The sequence below is a fragment of the Brassica napus genome, chromosome A7, assembly GCF_020379485.1.
Source record: "Brassica napus cultivar Da-Ae chromosome A7, Da-Ae, whole genome shotgun sequence".
In the NCBI taxonomy this organism is placed as follows: Eukaryota; Viridiplantae; Streptophyta; class Magnoliopsida; order Brassicales; family Brassicaceae; genus Brassica; species Brassica napus.
This window is the reverse complement of record NC_063440.1, coordinates 23101557-23121463: the sequence shown is the minus strand read 5'-3', so window position 1 is coordinate 23121463 and position 19907 is coordinate 23101557. Positions and strand designations below refer to the sequence as shown.

General features: G+C 36.5%; 6 protein-coding genes across 8 annotated transcripts; 3 read left to right on the top strand and 3 right to left on the bottom strand.

Moving 5' to 3' along the window:
* Nucleotides 1-225: 225 nt before the first annotated feature.
* Nucleotides 226-1838, top strand: LOC125576292 (ABC transporter I family member 17-like). The gene is made up of 2 exons (XM_048736017.1): nucleotides 226-970; nucleotides 1240-1838. The coding sequence occupies exons 1-2, from the start codon at nucleotides 619-621 to the stop codon at nucleotides 1680-1682; spliced, it is 795 nt and encodes a 264-aa protein (XP_048591974.1). The 5' UTR covers nucleotides 226-618; the 3' UTR covers nucleotides 1683-1838.
* Nucleotides 1686-3825, bottom strand: LOC106353986 (binding partner of ACD11 1). Of its 2 annotated transcripts, none has more exons than XM_048736016.1 (6): nucleotides 3665-3825; nucleotides 3157-3225; nucleotides 2975-3078; nucleotides 2820-2895; nucleotides 2659-2742; nucleotides 1686-2353 (listed from the first exon to the last, which is right to left on the bottom strand). In XM_048736016.1, the coding sequence occupies exons 1-6, from the start codon at nucleotides 3668-3670 to the stop codon at nucleotides 1841-1843; spliced, it is 852 nt and encodes a 283-aa protein (XP_048591973.1). In that variant the 5' UTR covers nucleotides 3671-3825; the 3' UTR covers nucleotides 1686-1840. The 2 variants fall into 2 exon arrangements, with proteins under 2 accessions (XP_048591973.1, XP_048591972.1); XM_048736015.1 differs by having other exon boundaries at nucleotides 1686-2356; nucleotides 3665-3824.
* A 731-nt stretch (nucleotides 3826-4556) lies between these two features.
* Nucleotides 4557-7856, bottom strand: LOC106353985 (protein POLLEN DEFECTIVE IN GUIDANCE 1-like). 2 transcript variants are annotated; one of them, XM_013793822.3, is made up of 11 exons: nucleotides 7169-7856; nucleotides 6936-7087; nucleotides 6720-6823; nucleotides 6489-6577; nucleotides 6318-6391; nucleotides 6039-6189; nucleotides 5785-5952; nucleotides 5545-5642; nucleotides 5351-5473; nucleotides 5159-5227; nucleotides 4557-5069 (listed from the first exon to the last, which is right to left on the bottom strand). In XM_013793822.3, exons 1-11 carry the CDS (start codon nucleotides 7788-7790, stop codon nucleotides 4860-4862), a joined length of 1860 nt encoding a protein of 619 aa, XP_013649276.1. In that variant the 5' UTR covers nucleotides 7791-7856; the 3' UTR covers nucleotides 4557-4859. The 2 variants fall into 2 exon arrangements, with proteins under 2 accessions (XP_013649276.1, XP_022560890.1); XM_022705169.2 differs by having other exon boundaries at nucleotides 6489-6568.
* Nucleotides 7857-9051: 1195 nt separating this feature from the next.
* Nucleotides 9052-12765, top strand: LOC106353982 (conserved oligomeric Golgi complex subunit 5). Its single transcript, XM_013793820.3, has 3 exons — nucleotides 9052-10338; nucleotides 11089-11562; nucleotides 11637-12765. The coding sequence occupies exons 1-3, from the start codon at nucleotides 9256-9258 to the stop codon at nucleotides 12555-12557; spliced, it is 2478 nt and encodes an 825-aa protein (XP_013649274.1). The 5' UTR covers nucleotides 9052-9255; the 3' UTR covers nucleotides 12558-12765.
* A 23-nt stretch (nucleotides 12766-12788) lies between these two features.
* BNAA07G26700D lies at nucleotides 12789-13187 on the bottom strand. Its single transcript, XM_013793821.3, has one exon. It carries the CDS (start codon nucleotides 13185-13187, stop codon nucleotides 12981-12983), a length of 207 nt encoding a protein of 68 aa, XP_013649275.1. The 3' UTR covers nucleotides 12789-12980.
* A 2328-nt stretch (nucleotides 13188-15515) lies between these two features.
* Nucleotides 15516-16810, top strand: LOC106353981 (histidine-rich glycoprotein-like). Its single transcript, XM_013793819.2, has 2 exons — nucleotides 15516-16002; nucleotides 16328-16810. Exons 1-2 carry the CDS (start codon nucleotides 15550-15552, stop codon nucleotides 16571-16573), a joined length of 699 nt encoding a protein of 232 aa, XP_013649273.1. The 5' UTR covers nucleotides 15516-15549; the 3' UTR covers nucleotides 16574-16810.
* The last annotated feature ends 3097 nt before the right edge of the window (nucleotides 16811-19907 follow it).

Genomic DNA, 19907 nt, shown 5'->3' with positions numbered 1-19907 from the left:
GCTTGAATTTTATATAAAATGATATTATGTATTTTAGAGAAATATCTTTTAATAACCAAAAAAGTTTTATAACATAAATAACGTACATGTAGAAAAATAATAAAAATATGTTTCATTAAAAAAATAAATGGATACAGTACATATGAGTTAATTAATATAGATTTGGGGTTTAGATTAGGCAGATTGGATTTAGGGTTTGGATATTAAGGTTTAAGATTTAGAATTTAAAATTTGGAATATAAAATTTAAAATAATAATTTTAAAAATATAGTTTATTAAACTTTACTCTTTAATAAAACTTATTTTAGACATTTTGTGTGTGTTATTTTGATTACAAAAACTTGTTTTATTATATTTTACAAGATTTTCGTATATTTAAAAGAGCTAATATTTAAAACATAAGCAGAGAAGATCATGTATTAACCAGAACAGGTATAAGTGAGAGTGGTTGTTGTATTGTCAGTGGAAGAATAATAAAACAGTTGTTATCAACTGACTGATTCCTCATCTTGTCCGAACCCATATGTGTGCTCGTGCTCAAGTGTCATAAACAAGACTTTACCTTTTCTCTTGTATCATTCAATCATCAAACTGAAACACAACACAAAACTCAAGACCATGCCACTACTCGTGTCCGCCGAATCCGATGGCGTGTTGCGAGAGCATCTACTGGACGTGGAAGCTCTGTCCGGTCAAGAACCGAAGATACGTGTAAGAGACCTGACCCGAGTCTCCGATGACGGATCTCTGATTCTGAAAGGAGTGTCCATGGATATACCCAAAGGGATGATCGTTGGTGTGATCGGTCCAAGCGGAAGCGGAAAGTCAACGTTTCTGAGATCTCTTAACCGTCTCTGGGAGCCTCCGGCGACGACTGTTTTCTTGGACGGCGTAGACATCACGAACATCGACGTCATCACTCTCCGCCGTAGAGTCGGCATGCTTTTCCAGCTTCCTGTTCTCTTTGAAGGTACAAAATTATTGATTTGCAGCCTAAACCGATAGATTAAGAGTTACGAAATTATTTTAATGAATTATCAAAATTAGATTAAGAGTTACAAATTTATAGATTTGTAAATAACATTAGTATTTATATTAATTCAGAGTGATTTAAACCGATTTAAAATGGTTTACGAGTCATAAAAGTCAAGAGTATAATTGATTTGCAGCCTAAATAGATTTTTAGAACCATGGTTATTACATGTCTTTGTTTTTGATATGATTGGTTTGGTTTCACAGGGACCGTTGCTGATAATGTGAGATATGGTCCGAACTTGAGAGGGGAGAAGCTAAGTGACCAAGATGTTTACAAGCTGCTGACTTTTGCAGATCTTGATGCTTCTTTTGCAAAGAAGACTGGTTCTGAGTTATCCGTTGGTCAAGCGCAACGAGTAGCGCTTGCAAGGACTCTAGCCAACGAGCCTGAGGTGTTGCTTCTCGATGAGCCAACAAGCGCTTTGGATCCCATATCGACAGAGAACATCGAGGATGTTATAGTGAAGCTGAAGAAGCAGAGAGGGATCACAACTGTGATTGTCTCTCACAGTATCAAGCAGATCCAGCGAGTTGCGGATATCGTCTGTCTTGTTGTTGATGGTGAGATTGTTGAAGTTCTTAAACCTGATGAGCTTTCTCAAGCTACGCATCCAATGGCAAGGAGGTTTCTTCAACTCAGTTCTTAAGAATAATGACAAAATGATGGCTGAATGTAACAACAACAAAATACATTTTTAAGGTTTATGTTATGTTTATGTTGTGCAATAATGAAAGAAAGACAAATGAATATGTAAGCATGTATATGCACAGCAAATGTATCAAAGAATAGGAGTTTAAGACAATCTTAGAAACTTGGTTTGGTGAAGTCTGTGTCCACCGAGTTAACAGGAACAACAGCAGGAGCTTTAGGTGAAGCGTCATCAAGTTGGACAATCTCCTTTCTACCCTCTCCTCCATTCTCAGCCCTAACGGCCTTTGTCACTGCACCAAAGGCGTTCGATAGCCACGAAGCTCCGCTTGACACGTAAGGATTCGCCATCAAAGCCGTTCCTGCGCTGATCGCTTTCTCCTCAGCAGCTGCTAAAGCGGATTTTGTGATCTCCCTCACTTGATACCGCTCGTCAACCTCTCTCAGCTTCTCGTTCACCACGGTAGTTCCTATGCTTAGCTTCTCGCTCAAACCCATCTTGTTGTCGAGGGAAGCGATGGTTGCTGAAGCGTTTGAGACCAGGTTGTGTTTGTCGTCAAAGGCTTTGGCTTTCTCCATGGCGTCTTTGCCGACAGCGTAACCTCTTTCCATCATGGTGCTGACCACTTGTTCAGCTTTCTTGACAGTGAAGCCATTGAATGAATATTCCTGCTGCAACAGAGGAGACAAACATGAAAACTAAAGGTGAAACATTGAAAGTAAAGAGTTCTCTGTTTCATTTTATTTTTCTTCCTAGTTTTTTTCACACATTTTATTTGTGTTCTAATTTTTTCACACAGATTAAGAAAATCATTAAATTTCACTTTTTATCCCTGATAAATTCATTATTTTATTTTATTGTGTTAGTTAATGAACTAAAAGAATACAGATAAAATGAGAAAAACTTGAAATTAAACTTTAAACTCTAGAACAACAATTAATCTGAAACGGAGAGATTATCTTTTGGGATTTACCGAGTCAAGTGCAAGGGCTTCTGGTGGCAGCTCGTAGTTAACAGCAGGAGTAATACTGACACGATGATCAGCAATGACAGCTCCCTAAAGAAAATTAGTGTAAACATCTTTACATTCCCACAATATGGTGACAGAAAGAAAGAAACACATAAAGAAAATACCGTTAAGAGCATAGCAGTCTCTGCTCCTTGGGGATCCTTGAAAGTAACATAAGCAAGCTGAGTTTCTTGCGTCTCACTGTGATGATGATAAGTAACTAAGATTAGATATTTTGGGTAAAGATGATATTAACAAGGACAAGTTTTTTTAGTTCAACCTTCGCATCTCCACGTAGTGAATGTCCCCAGAGAAAGAAAAGAACTCGTTGAGTTCTTTCTTGGAGACATTGAGTGAAACATTGCTAATCTTCACAGTTTTCACCTGCAACAAGAACGGATCCGAATCAAGGCTTGTTATACATTGTTTCAATTGCCATAACTAGCAACTTATAAACCATACAGAGGAAGTAGTAGGCTGGGAATCCATGAGAATGTTGTTCTGAGATTGATCCATAGGAATGAAAGCAGCCTGTAGAGAGAGATCAATATTCATAAAAGCCAAAGGTATCGAATATTAGTAAGTTGAATCTATTGACTCTTGGTTCTAATTGATTAAAGTTAGCATATTGAGAACAGAATCCTAACACTGTAGATTCAACGACAAAAACTTTGAACTGAAGAAAGTTTTTTCCTTTTTGTTTTTCTTTAGGTAACCGACCGACACAGTGAAGAGATCTCAAGACTTATTCAAAAGAACATCAGATCAAGGGTCGGTGTAAAGTTGATGATGATTTTAGCAGATTTATCAAGTTTTTCAGTAGAACGTAAGCCACCATTTTCACGGGGAAACAAAAAAAAAACAACCTTTTATCTAAATAAGATCTGGAAATAGGCGAAGACTTGGACCCGAATCTGAAGAAACGGAAGGAAGAAAAAGAAGAAGATGGGGGAGAATGGAGAAAGCTTACCGACATTGTCGCAGAGCGGTGGAGAGAATGGGAGAAAGTGTAAAGTGGGAAAAATCTAATCAACTGGAGAAGAAAAGGGTTGCAAGTCAGAGAGAGACTTCACCAGAGATATTATTATTTTGACGTTTCTTTTCTTTTTTTTCTAATGTTACATAAAATTTATAATGTTATATTATAAAATATCATTTACATGCAAATACAATACATAACATACCCAATTCTCACTTTTCAGCTTTTATGTACTTTCTCTCATTTGTTTTAACTTATACTTTTCCGTTTTTAAAAATTGATATAAGTATTTAGACATTAAAACAAAATTAATACACTCATTTATCTATTATTTTTTAGTTTTATTTGTAATTAATTTAATATTTTATTTATCTTTTCATAAATTTACTCACTCATATTTTAATATTTTATTTTTAAAACTAGTTACATTTATTAAATTTTACAATATCTAATTTTTAAATATATAAAAAAAGGTAAAACATCAGTCCTTCAAATTTGGATTCTAGAAAATAAATAATTCAGATTCAAAAATATACTGAAAATATATCTTTGTGTGCATATATTTTAGTTTAAGAAAACAGAAATAGATTTATTATAAAAATAAATATGATTTAAGCAAAAGTATTTCTCTATAGAAGAGCTAACTCACTCTTTACACATTTCATATGTCTAACTATATTAAAATCGATTCCTCGAATATTCAATATGTATAGGATCACAAAGTTGATCTTAAATCCCAAAAGGTTGTATTGGATCAGAGTTTAGACTAATTGTTCATGATCCCTTCTTTGTCACTTTGCATCCCATGTTAGGGTAATGGGAAGCTTTAAGACAAGTCAGAAATTAGTTTTGACAAGTCAGAAAATGGGATGAGATTGTCCTGTGACGAAGAAGAGTAGTATGGCTAGTTGTCCTGTGATAGCTTTTGTTCTTTGCCAAAATGATCCATGGGGTCTCTTTGTACATATTTGCCTAACAATTACCAAAATCGCTTCATCGAATATTAAACATGTATAAGATCACAACGATGATCTCATATTCTCATATACCAAAAAGAAAGATGTAAACTGGATCTGAGTCGAGTGCAACCCGGTTGATCCACTCTCCTCCTGTGCAAACTCTTTCCTGCTGAGGTGTTACCACATGAAAACCTTTCTTCAATTCTCAGTAGTTTTTAAGAGTCAGGCTAATCGTTGTGTAGATGGGAGGAGTTTCGCCTTCTGCATCTGTTAATGTACCAAGTTGCATGTTTCCTAAGTCCCATGCCGATGAGAACTTTGAGACTTGTCAGCATTATACATGTTATGACAAATAAAAAGACCATCCACATCACTCTCCATGGGAGTGGACTACAAGGCACGTGTGCTGCATATACTGGAGTCAGTACTCTGATCACCTGAAACTCAAAAAAAAAACACATTCATTTTGACTTAACACAAGCAAGTGATTCATAAGTTTCTAGGCCAAAAGGGAAGAAGAATATACCACACAAGCCGGTGCAATGGGTACGAATGTGAGATTTGTCTTTCTATCTTCTGGGCGGATGTTCAAAGTCTGACAAAGAAGATTACCATAAAAAGATAAATAGGTGTTTCTAACGCAATACTCGATACATCAATAGAATTTATAGGGCCAATGTAACAGCAAGAGAGATAGAGAAGGTTATATCATCAGTACCTGCTCGCAGAGAGCTTGAAGAAACTCAGAGTACGCTATAGGTCTGATGCCATTGAACTTGGCAAGAAATGAATGCTTGATGATGTCTATCATCATCTCACAGAAGAAGACCATAGTAGCATTCTGCAGAGTCCATGTAAAATTAATTAAGAGCAACCTGTAAAGAGACTCGTGTGTAATTTATCAGTACTTACGTAGATAAAGTTTCCAAGCCATGGACCTTCAGCCTCGAGAATATTTTGAGCCAAAACAGACACCAAGAAGGCCGATATGTGGAATCTCTCTATTGCATCTGGTAGAGAAATAGTAAAACAACCAGATCATACCAGTTAATAGTTTGAATGAGAGTCTCAAAGGGATGTTCAAAGCTGTATGAGGCACATAATTGTTCTTAGATACAAAATTCCACGAAAGGGAATGGAGTAGAAGCTTACCTGCATATACTAGACCATGAATGTTGTCTTTGCTGAAACGCTTGAAGACACTGCTCTTGATCTCAGCAAAGTTATTTGACACCAGAAGGGCCAACAAGGCATTGTTGTGAGCAACAATACAAGTTGACAACGTAATTGCCTGAGCTAAAAGAATGAACGAATGGAGAAGTGAAGAGACAGTCAAGGAGACAAGAGAATAAAGATGTGAAAGTAGTTACACAGAAATCAAACTAGTAATCAAATGATAAGGATATTCGACGCAACCATAGTTAATGCCAGATCCGAAACGAATCTCCAAGTACAAAATCTCAGTTTCTCAGGAGGGGAAATAGCCAGTCCCGCTGCGGAACTAAACAGAGCCCCAAATACATCTCCACAAAAGCTTTGACAGAGTCTATCAAATATCTGTATTAGTACTAATTGGTTAGAGAAGTAAACTACGCAACTAAACCATGTAAGTGATGGAAGGAAGTAAAGTTAAATGAACATGAAAAATCAGAGCTGAAAGAAATCTAGAAGGGGGTTTACGTTACCTCTAAGATATTATAAACCACATATAGTTTTATGGTACTTTGACCACGAATCATGTGATAAATTAGGCTGATATCTGTAGAAAGAAAACCATGGTATCACTAGGCATGTTTTGATAGATAAAACGTAAAATATATAACAAGTTTATGCAAATCAAGAAGATTCGACTGCACCTGTTCTGCCAAGAAGAATGGTACCAGAAGCCAAAACTAGAAAACAAGCAAGATCAGACAGCTCCGATGAGGAAGGCCTCCTGAACTGCCTGCCACGAATACTACTAAGTTACTTCCTCCCCAAAGGGAATAACAGAATCGTATGTATATCGAAACTTGCGTCAAAGATGCACATTGTGGTAATACAGAGTATGTTATATATATCAAGGAAGAATGTAGAAAGTGACTCACCTCTTCTTAAAAGCACCCCAGAATGTCAACAGGACTCTTATTGGCATGACAGTCAACAACGACAGAAATGAGTTGACGCAGACAAAAAAGCCAGTGTGTAGAAGCTGCAACACAATTTAACTTCAGTTAAGGTAGCTCCCTCACACCACAAGTTTAAACCTATCAACTACAAGAACACAACATAAAACACATAGAACGTTCAGACAGTGTTTTTACCACTTCGCATCGCCAAGGCAAGCGGAAGATCATATCATATATCCTCTCCCGTTCAACATCATTCCCAGAAGTAGTCGTGCTCCGTAACGAGACCCCACCGTAAATCTCCCCCATGAAGTACTTCATAGGTGACCTCGTCTCAGCACTAAGAACTGATAACAACAATAGCAACCATTAGAGAGACACACACAAGAAGGAAAAGAGAGCACAGTCAATGAAAGACTGAAACTTACAATCAGGATCATCAGCCATAAGCTGTTTCCAGTCCAAAGAAGACTCAGTGTCAAGCCTCGTCACCACCACATTCCCATTCGTCTCACTCCTCGGAAACTGATTCTGCACTTCTTCAAACGGTGGATTCTCCTTTTCAGAAGCCAAGGTCTCAGAGAATCTCTCATCGTTAGTCGAGTCGATACTACTCCCGTTAACGTTCCTCTGCCTCAGCTTCCCGAAACTAAACCCGTTATGCTGTATCGTCTGCGTCACGACTGTACTTCCACCGCCGCCACCGCCGAAGTAATTCAATCGGTTTTCGAAAACCGATCTCTCACCTTCGTCGCAGGAAGCCCAGCTCGGATCCTCCACGGATGTAAATTGAGGATCGCCATTCTCAGGAATAGTCTCGACTTTGTTGTTGTTGTTGTGTTTCTTCTTCTTCCTGTGTCTCCTTCGCTTAGGCGATGATGATTCAGTGGAGTCGTTTCGGCTGATCGGATCTGAGCTGGATCGGGGGATTGGCGGAAGTGAATCGTCCTCCAAGGAGCTGAGAATCTCGAAGGAGAGTTTTCTCCCGGTGGACCTAACCGTCATTGTCTTACGGTATACGGAAGATGAACAGAGACGAAGCGAAAACATATACAAAAGACCCTATAGAAAGCTGAGAGCGCAGACGCGGTTCTCGGAAACGCCGTTTTGATGTGTGTGGAAGGCGTCGTACGTTTTGATGCGATTCAAGAGAGTTGATGACGTAGCATACCAATTATGTAGTGACAAGTGTCTCCCTGAAGTCGCTTTCACAATGCTTAGGTGTGACAAAAGTGTGATTTCCCATTCCAATGTAATCAGATCCCTATGTGTACAGTAGATCTTGATATAGGTCTGGGCATTTTGGTTTTGGTTCGATTTAGTCTTTTTTTTTTTTGCTAAAAATATATTTATTTTTTTTGGATGTTTATAAAATTTGGTTAGGTTATTTAAGTTCATCGGTTCGGATTAAAACATTAGGAACCGGTTAATACTCGAAAAAATTTCGAGTCTAATTCGATTCTAATATATTTTTAATTTTAAGGATATTTTTGTTTACTTTGGATAATTTTTTAGATAATTCAGTTTTTTTTAATTTGTTTTTTTGATAAAATATCGAATAATTTTAAACATATATGAAAATTTTAAAATTTTAGATATGTTAGCTTATACGCATAATATTTTTATAACTGTTTTGTTTAGGTTTTATATTATAAGTTATAGCATGTTCTATACCGATTTCACAAAAGATCTATTATTTACAACTTTAAAAATTCTAAACTATTTTCAAATTTTCAATTTGTGAGTTTAAATCCTCCATTTTCAAAATTTATCAAATAATCGGTAAAATAATATACAGATTTGAATCAAAGATGAGTTCAGTTTCATCTTTTGTATTGAACAAGTAATTTTGCAACTATATATCGTAATGTTTACAAAATAATATAATCATCTTCATATTTTTCCAGTCCAAAAGTTAATTTCAAAATTTGTTTGATAAAATATGTTATTTTCCAATGGATTAATGATTTGGAGGGATTAAATTGGAGAATAAAACAGCTTGAAATTATGAATTATAGATTTGGAGAAAACTATAGAAATTTCGAAAATTATAAATGTGATGCCATTGTGCATCAAACTAAAAAATAAGGAATGTGAGACACCATTGGGTAAAATATCACATGGAATTCCTCTATATGATAGGTTTGGGATTTGTTAACTCTCTCATATAGCTTACCAAACATAATGCTTATCCTTTGTTGGGCCACAACATTTCTAGCCTAAAAAAGCTTTAGTAATTGACGGATCAACTTCAAACATTTGGCCACCTAGCTGACGGATCAACTTCAAATTCCATTATATGATTCCATGATTCAATTCTAACAATCCATCCCCAAAATTAAAATACAAAGTTCGCAAATCAAATGTATTCCGGTAGTGCTGGATCGATCAGACCATAAAAACTCTGTTCGATTGCAACTCCAGTGTACTAAAAGCCGATAAAATACTAAGCTGAGGGAACAAACATAGAAGCAAGAAAAAAAAAATTACTCGCGAGAGAGAGAGAGAGAGAGAGATGATGGCACTTCCTCCTCATTCCCCATCATCGTCACCATCTCTTCAACGTCTCTCCACCTTCAAAAACCCACCTCCTTCCGGACCCTCACCACCGTCTTCTTCATCTTCACCGCTAGACTCCTTCGCCAACGACCCAATCCTCGCCCCATTCCTCTCCCCATCCTTCTCCTCCTCCTCCTTCTCCTCCGCCGCACTCGCCTCCGGCTCCCCCGCCTCCACCGCCGAGCGTCTCCACCAAGCCATCCGCCTCCTCGACTCCCAGCTCCGCACCGACGTCGTCTCCCGCCACCCCGAGCTCCTCTCCCAGCTCTCCTCCCTCTCCCACGCCGAGATCTCCCTCTCCTCCCTCCGCTCCTCCGTCTCCTCCCTCCAATCCTCCATCCGCCGCATCCGATCCGATCTCTCCGAGCCCGTGCGATCAATCAGATCCAAATCTACTCAGCTCTCGAACCTCCACTCCGCCACCGAGCTCCTCTCTCACTCCGTCCGCGCCCTCCGCCTCTCCAAGAAGCTCCGCGATCTAACGGACGGATCCGATCCGGAGAAGATCGATCTCACGAAAGCCGCGCAGCTCCATTTCGAGATCTTGACGATGTGTAGAGAGTACGATCTCTTCGGGATCGACGTCATCGACGAGGAGATTAAGTTTGTTAACGAGATCGGGGAGAAGCTGAGATCTGAAGCCATGAAGGTGTTGGAGAGAGGCGTGGAAGGGCTGAATCAAGCTGAGGTTGGGACTGGGTTGCAGGTTTTCTATAACCTTGGAGAGCTTAAGCTTACGGTTGATCAATTGGTGAACAAGTACAAGGGGATGGCTGTGAAGAGTGTAGGCGTTGCGATGGACATGAAAGCGATTTCTTCTGGGCCTGGTGGTGGTGGTTATGGGCCGGGAGGGATTAGGTCTAGCGGAGCGCCGCATATTGGTGGTGGAGGGAAGGTTAGGGAGGCGCTGTGGCAGAGGATGGGGAGTTGTATGGATCAGTTGTATGCGCTTGTAAAGGCTGTGTGGCATTTGCAGCGTGTGCTGTCGAAGAAGAGAGATCCTTTTACGCATGTTCTTCTTCTTGATGAAGTCATCAAGGTATGAGGAACTTCTTGAGTTTTTACTCGTTAGTTTAAGCTGCATTAGGTAATTAACTGAAAGAGAGTGTTCTTGGATGTGGATGAGAAGATTCTTGACACATTTAGTGAGCATGGTTGATGTTTGATCAATATTAGTAGTTGTTTCTTCCATGTTTTTGCATAAAAGTGAAGCCTTTGGTATGTGTTTTTGTGATGTCAGGGTTAAGATTCAAGGTATAAGGAACTTCTTGAACTTAGGCTCTCAGAATTTACTCGTTAGTTTAAGCTGCATTAGGTGATTGAGAGAAAGAGAGAGTGTCTTGGATGTGGATGCGATGCATCTTTTTATATTTAGCGAGCATGACTGGTGTTGATCAACTTTTGCTAATGATCCTTCCATGTTTCTGCATAAAAATGAAGTTTTTGGTATGTGATTTTTGTGATGTCAGGGTTAAGATCAAGGTTTAAGGAACTTCTTGAATTTCACTGGAAACTTAGGCTCTCAGAGTTTACTCGTTAGTTTAAGCTGCATTAGGTAACTGAGAGAAAGAGATATAGTGTTATTGGATGTGGATGAGATGATTCTTGTCACCTTGAGAGAGAGCATGATTGATGCTTGATCAACTTTAGTTTATGATTCTTCCATGTTTTGCATAAAAAATGAAGCCTTTGGTATGTGTTTTCGTGATTCAGGGGGATATTGGTTAAATTAGATTCCAGCCTTTATTTTGAGGTTTTATTACTGATATGAAGTGTTTATATGCGACAGGAAGGTGATTCTATGCTAACAGACAGAGTCTGGGATGCACTTGTGAAGGCGTTTACTAGCCAAATGAAGTCTGCATTCACAGCTTCGAGTTTCGTGAAAGAAATATTCACCATGGGATATCCAAAGCTAGTGTCTATGATAGAAAACCTCCTTGAAAGGATCGCTCGCGACACCGATGTGAAAGGAGTGTTACCTGCGGTTAACTCAGAGAGGAAAGAACAAATGGTTTCATGCATTGCGATATTCCAGACTGCTTTCTTATCACTGTGCTTTGGAAGGTTGTCAGATCTTGTGAACTCTATATTCCCTATGTCGAGCCGTGGGAGTTTGCCTTCCAAAGAACAGATCTCACAGGTGTTATCACACATTCAAGACGAGATCGAAGCTGTTCATCCTGATGGTCGTTTGACTCTTCTAGTTTTGCGTGAGATAGGCAAGGCCCTTAGTAACCTTGCTCAACGAGCTGAGTGCCAGGTATGCTAAGCTTCTTTTCTCTTCTCTAATGCTTCAAATGTACATGTGTTAACACAGCTACGTGTATATAACAGATCTCTACAGGCCCTGAGACGCGTCAGATAACAGGTCCAGCAACTTCAACACAGATCAGGAACTTCACATTATGCCAGCATCTGCAAGGAATCCACACGCATATCTCATCCATGGTAGCTGACCTTCCCAGTATCGCCGCCGATGTATTGTCTCCTCATCTGGGTGCGATATACGCTGCGGCATGCGAGCCAGTTACACCTCTGTTTAAAGCAATGCGAGACCAGCTCGAGTCATGCATTCTTCAGATCCACGACCAAAACTTTGGCGTTGATGATGCTGCCTTGGACAACAACACTTCCCCATACATGGAGGAGCTGCAGAGATCGATTCTCCACTTCCGCAGAGAGTTCCTATCTAGACTGTTGCCTTCAGCAGCTAGCGCGAACGCTGCAGGGACAGAATCGATCTGCACTAGACTCGCGAGACAAATGGCTTCAAGGGTTTTGATCTTCTACATCAGGCATGCTTCCCTGGTGAGGCCACTGTCAGAATGGGGAAAACTCAGGATGGCTAGAGACATGGCGGAGCTGGAACTCGCGGTGGGACAGAATCTGTTCCCTGTGGAGCAACTCGGTGCACCGTACAGAGCTCTCAGAGCATTTAGGCCGTTGATATTCCTGGAAACATCCGAAATGGGATCATCTCCTCTCATCCAGGATCTACCACCGAGCATCGTCCTGCATCATCTCTACACGAGAGGCCCAGACGAGTTAGAGTCACCGATGCAGAAGAACAGACTGAGTCCTAAGCAGTACTCGCTGTGGCTTGATAACCAAAAAGAGGATCAGATCTGGAAGGGGGTTAAAGCGACTTTGGATGATTATGCAGTGAAGATAAAATCGAGAGGGGACAAAGAGTTTAGTCCAGTTTATCCTCTAATGCTTCAGATTGGTTCTTCTTTGACAGAAGGAAACGTATAAGCTCTCCCTCAGGTTTTTAAGAGCTCTCCCTCAGGTTGAATCAATAACATGTTTTGGGTGTCTCAAGTAGTTTTCTTTCAGTTATTGTGACAATACCTATCTTTCACATACATGTCATGTAAATCCAGATTCAGACATCATGACATGGCTGGTGCCTTCTATATAGAGTTTTGTGCTTCGTTTAAAGAAACTCCTGCTTCTGTGTTTATATGTTTAGATCATATTCAAGAGTTTACGCTGCAAGGAAGGGAGATTCATAGATGATATTCACACCAAAGAGTATATACATGAAGACACATACAAGTACAACAGAGTCATATATACAACAAAGTCTGCAAGACTGTAACTATTCAGAACTCTCGTAAGGAGGCTCTTCTTCTACTACTACTGTCTCTCTCGGTTACAAAGGTGAACGATGGAACATTAATCCCCAACGGGAATAGATCTCTCTCCTAAGCCGAGAGGTGAACGTGAACGTTGACGCCTCTTGGTTTCCGCGAGGACCCTTCTCATCTCCGGTTGCTGTAGCGATGGCTGACTTATCTTTTCGAATTCTTTCTTTATCTTCACCACTTGGCTATGTTTCGGACCATCTTCGTTTCCATTATTTGGCTTGTTCTTCATTTCCATCACACAAAACCAGGAGACAAACAAAGAAAACCCGAGTTGTGTCTGAAAGTAGAGAAGATAAATCAGGCTTGGTGAGCAACGACAACTTGGTTTGGGAAGATTATAATAATACAGAGCGACGACTACTACTACTATTTCTTGATCTTATCTCCCTATGTTTATAGACAAACGCGAAGAATGAGACAAGGACGGCGTTCTCGGTGAGATGTGGTAACGTGTTAGATTGTGACGATTCTCCTCAACACATTTCTTCGAAATTGACCATTCCTTGGATATTTGAAACTCGAGAAAGAGTCGGTTCTTTGAACGTTGAGAGACTTATTAAAAGGCTGCCCATGTTGACTCAAGTCGTTGGTCAATTAGAAGATTCTGGTGGATATCCGTTTGAGACCATTATTGATAATTGTTATGCAAACGCATTAGACTCGTGTTCCTTTTTTGGGATTAAGTATAAGATGATTACACGTTTTGTTCTTTCCTATTTTTTTTTCCAGCTCCACATTTGTCTATACCATTCTTTTGTGGAGCTTTCCTTAATCCAGTAATTCAAATGAGAGTTTTAATACTTTTACATCAATAATATATGAGTTTTGAATATTAAAAGCAACTTAACTTGTTAATAATCAGTTATGACTTATAAGAGTATGGCAAACCCTCAACTTGGAACTTCAACCACAAAATGATCAGCTAAGAATCAAAGATGCTTTTGAATTTAAGGCGAGGTTACGAATAATAATGAGTTTATCCATAAAAATATGAACACAAAGCGTTGTACTTCCACCTTAATTAGTTTTAAGTCTTATAATCTATAAATAGAAACTATAGCATGTTTAATTTCAGTTTGGTTATTATTTTTTTATTTGTATTCAGCCAATGTAGAATTCGATTTCACACTTGAATGGACATATCAATTAAAAATATGAACCGAATCAGAATTCTGAAAATGTGTCTACTCAACTTTCGGTGTGGTGGTGGTGGAAAAGAGAATAAGATTCAGATAAATATCTATATTATTAAAGTTGAAGTACACATTGAGATTGTTTGGCAATATGAATAGTAGTTAAAAAAATAGTAATGTTTGGAAACATGGATAGTAGTAAGTTAGGAAAAAAAATAATGGGCTTAGCTACTAAAAATTGGAAGTCCATTACATTATATTAAAAAGTAATGGATTTATGTTATTTGATATATAATATATTCAAATCAAAATAATAATTTAAAATTATATCAAAAATTTATTCAAATATATATATATATATAGAAAACATTTTTATAATAGTTATTAGTTATTTTCTAATAACTGTTATATATATATATATATATATTCAAAATTTGATTTTTACTAACATATTTTCTAATAACTATTATAAAAATGTTTTCAATATATATAAGAAAAATACAATACAACGCCCAATTTCAAACACCAACTTAAAGTATGGTTTTTATATTTCACATTAAATTTTAAAATATAATATATGTGATTATTTATATGATTGTACGTATAAAATATTATTAATTATAAGAAAACTTATTTGATGGTACATATAAAATATGATTAATTATATGATAACACATATTTTGTAACCTATGATGACACATATATGATATATATATAATAGTGATTATGGGTGGGCGTTCGGGTTCGTTTTCGGGTCTTTTTGGGATTTCGTGTTCAGTTCAGATCTTTGAGAATTTGGTTTGGATTTGGATAACTAATTTAAATAGGTTTGATTTAAATATTTGGATAGAGAATTAATAATTATTTAAATATTTTTGGAGTTTTGAGTATATTTTAACTATTTAAGATATTTACGTTTGATTATTTGTATATACTTTCAAGCATTTAAGCGAATATATAAGCATTTAAGCGGACTTAAAAGTTTACATCATATTTTCAAGCATTTAAGCGAACTTAAATATTTACATCATATATTTAAGTATTTACGTTTGATTATTTGTATATATTTAGATCATATATATTCTGGATGTTTTTATATATATTAAATCTAAAAATAATTAATGTATATAAGTATATAAATCTATTTTGGATACCTAAAATACTTCGGTTCGGATCGGATTAGATTTCAGTTCTTCAAATACCAAAATTTTGAATAATTCGGATATTTAATCAATTCCGGTTCAGATTTAGTACTACTTATTCGGATTGAGATCGGTTCAATTCTTCGAATTCGAGTTTTTTTACCAACCCTAAATAGTGACATAAAAATCAAATAGCATCATATTTTTTAAAAAAATACACCCGCACGGGCGTGCGGGTCAAAATCTAGTCATCATTATATGAGTAATTGAGAGAGGGAATCATATCAAACATTACACTACACGTCTTGTATCTTGTATATATATGGAGACACAGAAATATTTTAATCACGTCCTCACATCAAAGAAAACTAAGCCAAGTATATTTATAAATAAACAAAAAATGCTTGACAAACTTATCGGAGAGTACGGGCATGGATACGGCAATGGGTACGGCCACAAGGATCACAGAAGCAGCGGCTACGGTTTTGAGGAGCACAAGAAGTACGAGTCTCATATGGAGTCAGAAGGAGGCTACTTTGACCGTCAAGCCCGCTACGACCACCGCGTGAGGCTTCCAGCCAACCACGCCCATCCACCCATGGCTCACATGCCACCCTGTGATGAAGAAGACTCCGACTCAGATGTAGAGGAGTTCTATAAGAGTAGCCGAAGCCACCACACTACAGTGTTACCCCACCACGGCAAAATCCACCACCAACAACCACCTCATATGAACTTCATGCCCCCACCTCCGATGTCTCAACCTCACAACAATGTAAGCTATCTTTTAAGGTGTCACAACTTAATTAATCATATTCTGTTGTAGACGTTATTCCAAAGTGACTTTAACCATATTTTTCAATAATAAGAATACTTGATATACTCCACACCATTAGGTTACATGTGTTGAGGTGTTTAAAATACTTGGAAGTCCGGAAACTTTATGCTGAAAATTAAATGGATTCTGATTTACATATTTTGGAATTTGCTATGATATGGTAACTCATATGCAAACGCACCAACTGTCCATCCAATTAAATATTTTTATGATTTTTGTATGGTTTCTCACCGTTTGTAATTTTTTTAACGATGATTGGCAGGGAAATATGGGTAATGGATGGCAGGGGAGGCATGAAGATGCATACCTCGGTGGGCATGGGATGCAGCACCACGGTGAGCACGGGATGCAGCACCACGGTGAGCACGGGATGAAGCACCACGGTGCGCACGGAATGAAGCACCAGGACAGGCTTATGGCTCCTCAGGTGTTACCACATCATGTCTACATGAACCCAAACAGCGGAGGCGGCCACCACAAGGCCGGGTGGGGGAGTAAGGGCCTCTAACTGCAACCAACTACTCTACCGGTTCAAATAAAAAGTAATGATTATGTATAATACCAGTTAACGAAACTATAATTAAGATGTGTGTGTGAGGAACATGTTTCAGTATCCTACTAAACCTAAACATAGGCCTTTTAGCAAAAAATAAAGGAAGTGTTCTTGTTTGAGAAACTTATGATTACTAAAAGGTGTGTTGTTGTTGCTGCTTATGTTAAATAAAAATGATGCAAGTATTATGAATTTACTGTTCCATGCACGTGGAAAAATTGATTGCACAAAGTCACAAATATTAGTTTTTTAAGAAATAATGGTCATATGGTGTAACTTAAAGGTAGCATATACATATGGCATTAGCTCAATTTTAGCCCCAAAAGAAAAACCTGAGGATCGTCAATCAGTTGCAAGTGATATAAAGGTGTTTGCCATAATATTCTTTCTTTAGAAATTGAAAACCTTAAACACAAGAACTGGATAAATTTATTCTGAGATCATCTTATGTCCACTGGATGCTCACAATCCAAACTATAAAACTTCATCAATTGCTTCGCTTGGATTCACCGTGAAATTATGAGTGCAGTTGGAGTATCAACATAATAAACTAAAACAATGTTATGTTTTTGGGGATTTGAATCAGTTGACGCATTATGTTTTTATTCATATGTATCATATAGTTGTGTTGATTGTATGAGTCAGTTAGCGTAAAAATATAAGTATATTTCCAAGAAAATATAACAAAACATAATTAGTACCAACTATTCAACTTAGAGGCGTGACTAACTTCTTCACAGAAAATTATTTTTCTTATTGGTAGCTGATAAGTGATAAATGTTCATCTATCTTATTAAAACTCAAGTACAAAATTGGAGTGTTTGGAGACTTGAATAGGACTTTTAAAAATTTTTGAGTGTTTGGAAACATGGATTGCAGTCTTTTAAAAAAAAATATTTTTGTTTGAAAACAAGAATAGTAGTATTAAGAAAAAAAGTAATGGGCTTATGTTTTTTAAAAAAATTGAAAGTTATCTAGGCCACTTTTAAAATATACCAAAATGGGTCAATCTAATTCCCTAAAAAAAAATTTTCTAAACTAACCATAAAACAAAATTTAAACTTTATATACATATTTCAAATCAAAATAATAATTCAAATTTGATTTATATCAAAAATTGATTCAAAAATATACATATATTCAAAAATGGATTTTTACTAAACTATTTTTCAATAACCATTATAAAAAAATATTGTCAATATATATAAGAAAAATATAATACAAAGCCCAATTTGAAATACCAACTCAAATTATGGTTTTCATATTTCATATTAAGTTTTAAAAATATAATATATGTAATTATTTATATGATGGTATGTATAAAATACTATTAATTATATGATTACTTATATGATGGTACATATAAAATACGATTAATTATATGATGATAAAATACGATATATAATAATGACTAGGGATGGGCTTTTGGATACCCATACGAGTTTAGTTCTGATCGGTTTGTATTTTGGGTTTTCGGGGTCAAAGATTTCAGCCTTATTAGAATGTTTCTAAATTTTGGTTTGAGTTCGATTTGGATCTTTGCGGGTTTGGTTTGGGTTTGGATAACTAATTTAAATTATTTTTAAAGTCTTAAATCATTATATATTTTAAATTTCTCAAAATGTATAAATAAAATAATATATTACGTATAAATTTGAATAACATATGTCATAATACTTAAACTTAACATATCAATTGGCTTGATTTAAAATTTTGGATACGAAATCAATAATTATTTTAAGTATTTTTGGTGATTTGAGTATACTTTAACTATTTCAGATATTTACTTTTGACTATCTATATATATTTTCAAGTATTTAAACCAATTTAAAAGTATCATTTTTGATGTTTTATATACGTTAAATCTAAAAATAATTAATATATATAAGTATATAAATCTATTTTTAGATAAATTCGGATACCTAAATACTTCGGTTCGGATCAGATTTGGTTCTCTAAATAACAAAATTTTGAATAATTAGAATATTTAATCAATTTATGTTTGGGTTTGGTACTATATCTTTGGATCGGTATCGGTTATGTTCTTCGGATTCATTTTTCCAAATCTTAATAATTACATGAAAAACAAATATCAACATATTTTTCAAAATATACACCCGCGCGCCTGCGCGGATCAAAATCTAGTTCTGGACTTAAGTTTGGTGTACGATTGTAAGCGGTAAAATTAAATTAAAATTTAGAGAATTACTTTTGAATTTTGTTTTCAGTTTGGATTCGGGGTTTAATGAAACAAATCTTAATTTTCACAGAAATTTTGTATAGGATCATTTTTTTTCCTCAATTCGATTTGGTTTTAGTTTTCAGTTTTCTAAAATACAGTGAAGTGAATTCATGTTGTATTAAAACATAGTTTGGTTTTTGGATTGCTTATTTAGATTCGGATACGATCGCTTGAGGCTAACGGACATTGATAACATATATTAGGTCTCACAAGATAATGTAGAGTATAACACTCGTGATAAAACTTATGTAAATAAAAAATACAAACTTATGTATATCTCGACAAGGAATACCCAAGTTGACTTAAGGTCTTAATGAAAAGGATGGATCAAAGACCCACCCAAAAGCTTACGTGGTCTGTGTTAAGAGACTCTTCAATATTTGCAAGCATTAGATGCAATTTCCATCAACATGCATGATTGAAGAGACCATTCCACAAAGAAAATAAGCCTTAATCTGAACATAGTTAGACACATGTATTTTTCCAATGTTCGTTACTAAGTTGCGGTCAAAAGACGCCACTTTGATCAGTTGTTTCAGGCATCTAGTGCCTCGAATAACCAACAGTTACTTTCGTGTACTATTTTTCTGAGCACGAGCATATATTCTCGTTCCTAATAATAACAACTATCCTCTCATTCCATTGGCCAACCTCGTCAATTTTTCCATGTTAACTTGTTTGTATTCCTTCTTGTTGACGCTGATCACGTGTACGGTGTACCAATCTTTTGTTACTGTTAAATATTGAACCATAAAGTTATACAACAATAGATAAGTGCATAATCTATAAATTTAAAGGTCCAAGAATTTTGGCCAAACCTGGAATAATCTATTTAATTGTTCCAAACGGGAGATAACGGGAAAAGTAAAAAAAGGTATCGGATTCAGCCTTATCATTAGACTTCAATCCTATAACATGTCATATATATAGTACCTCTGATGATTTCAAATGTATATGTAACAGCAAGTACAGAGCAAACAAGACCTTTTATTAGAAAAATGGTATTTAGTACTTTCCTTGAACATAACAGTCATCATCACCATCGCT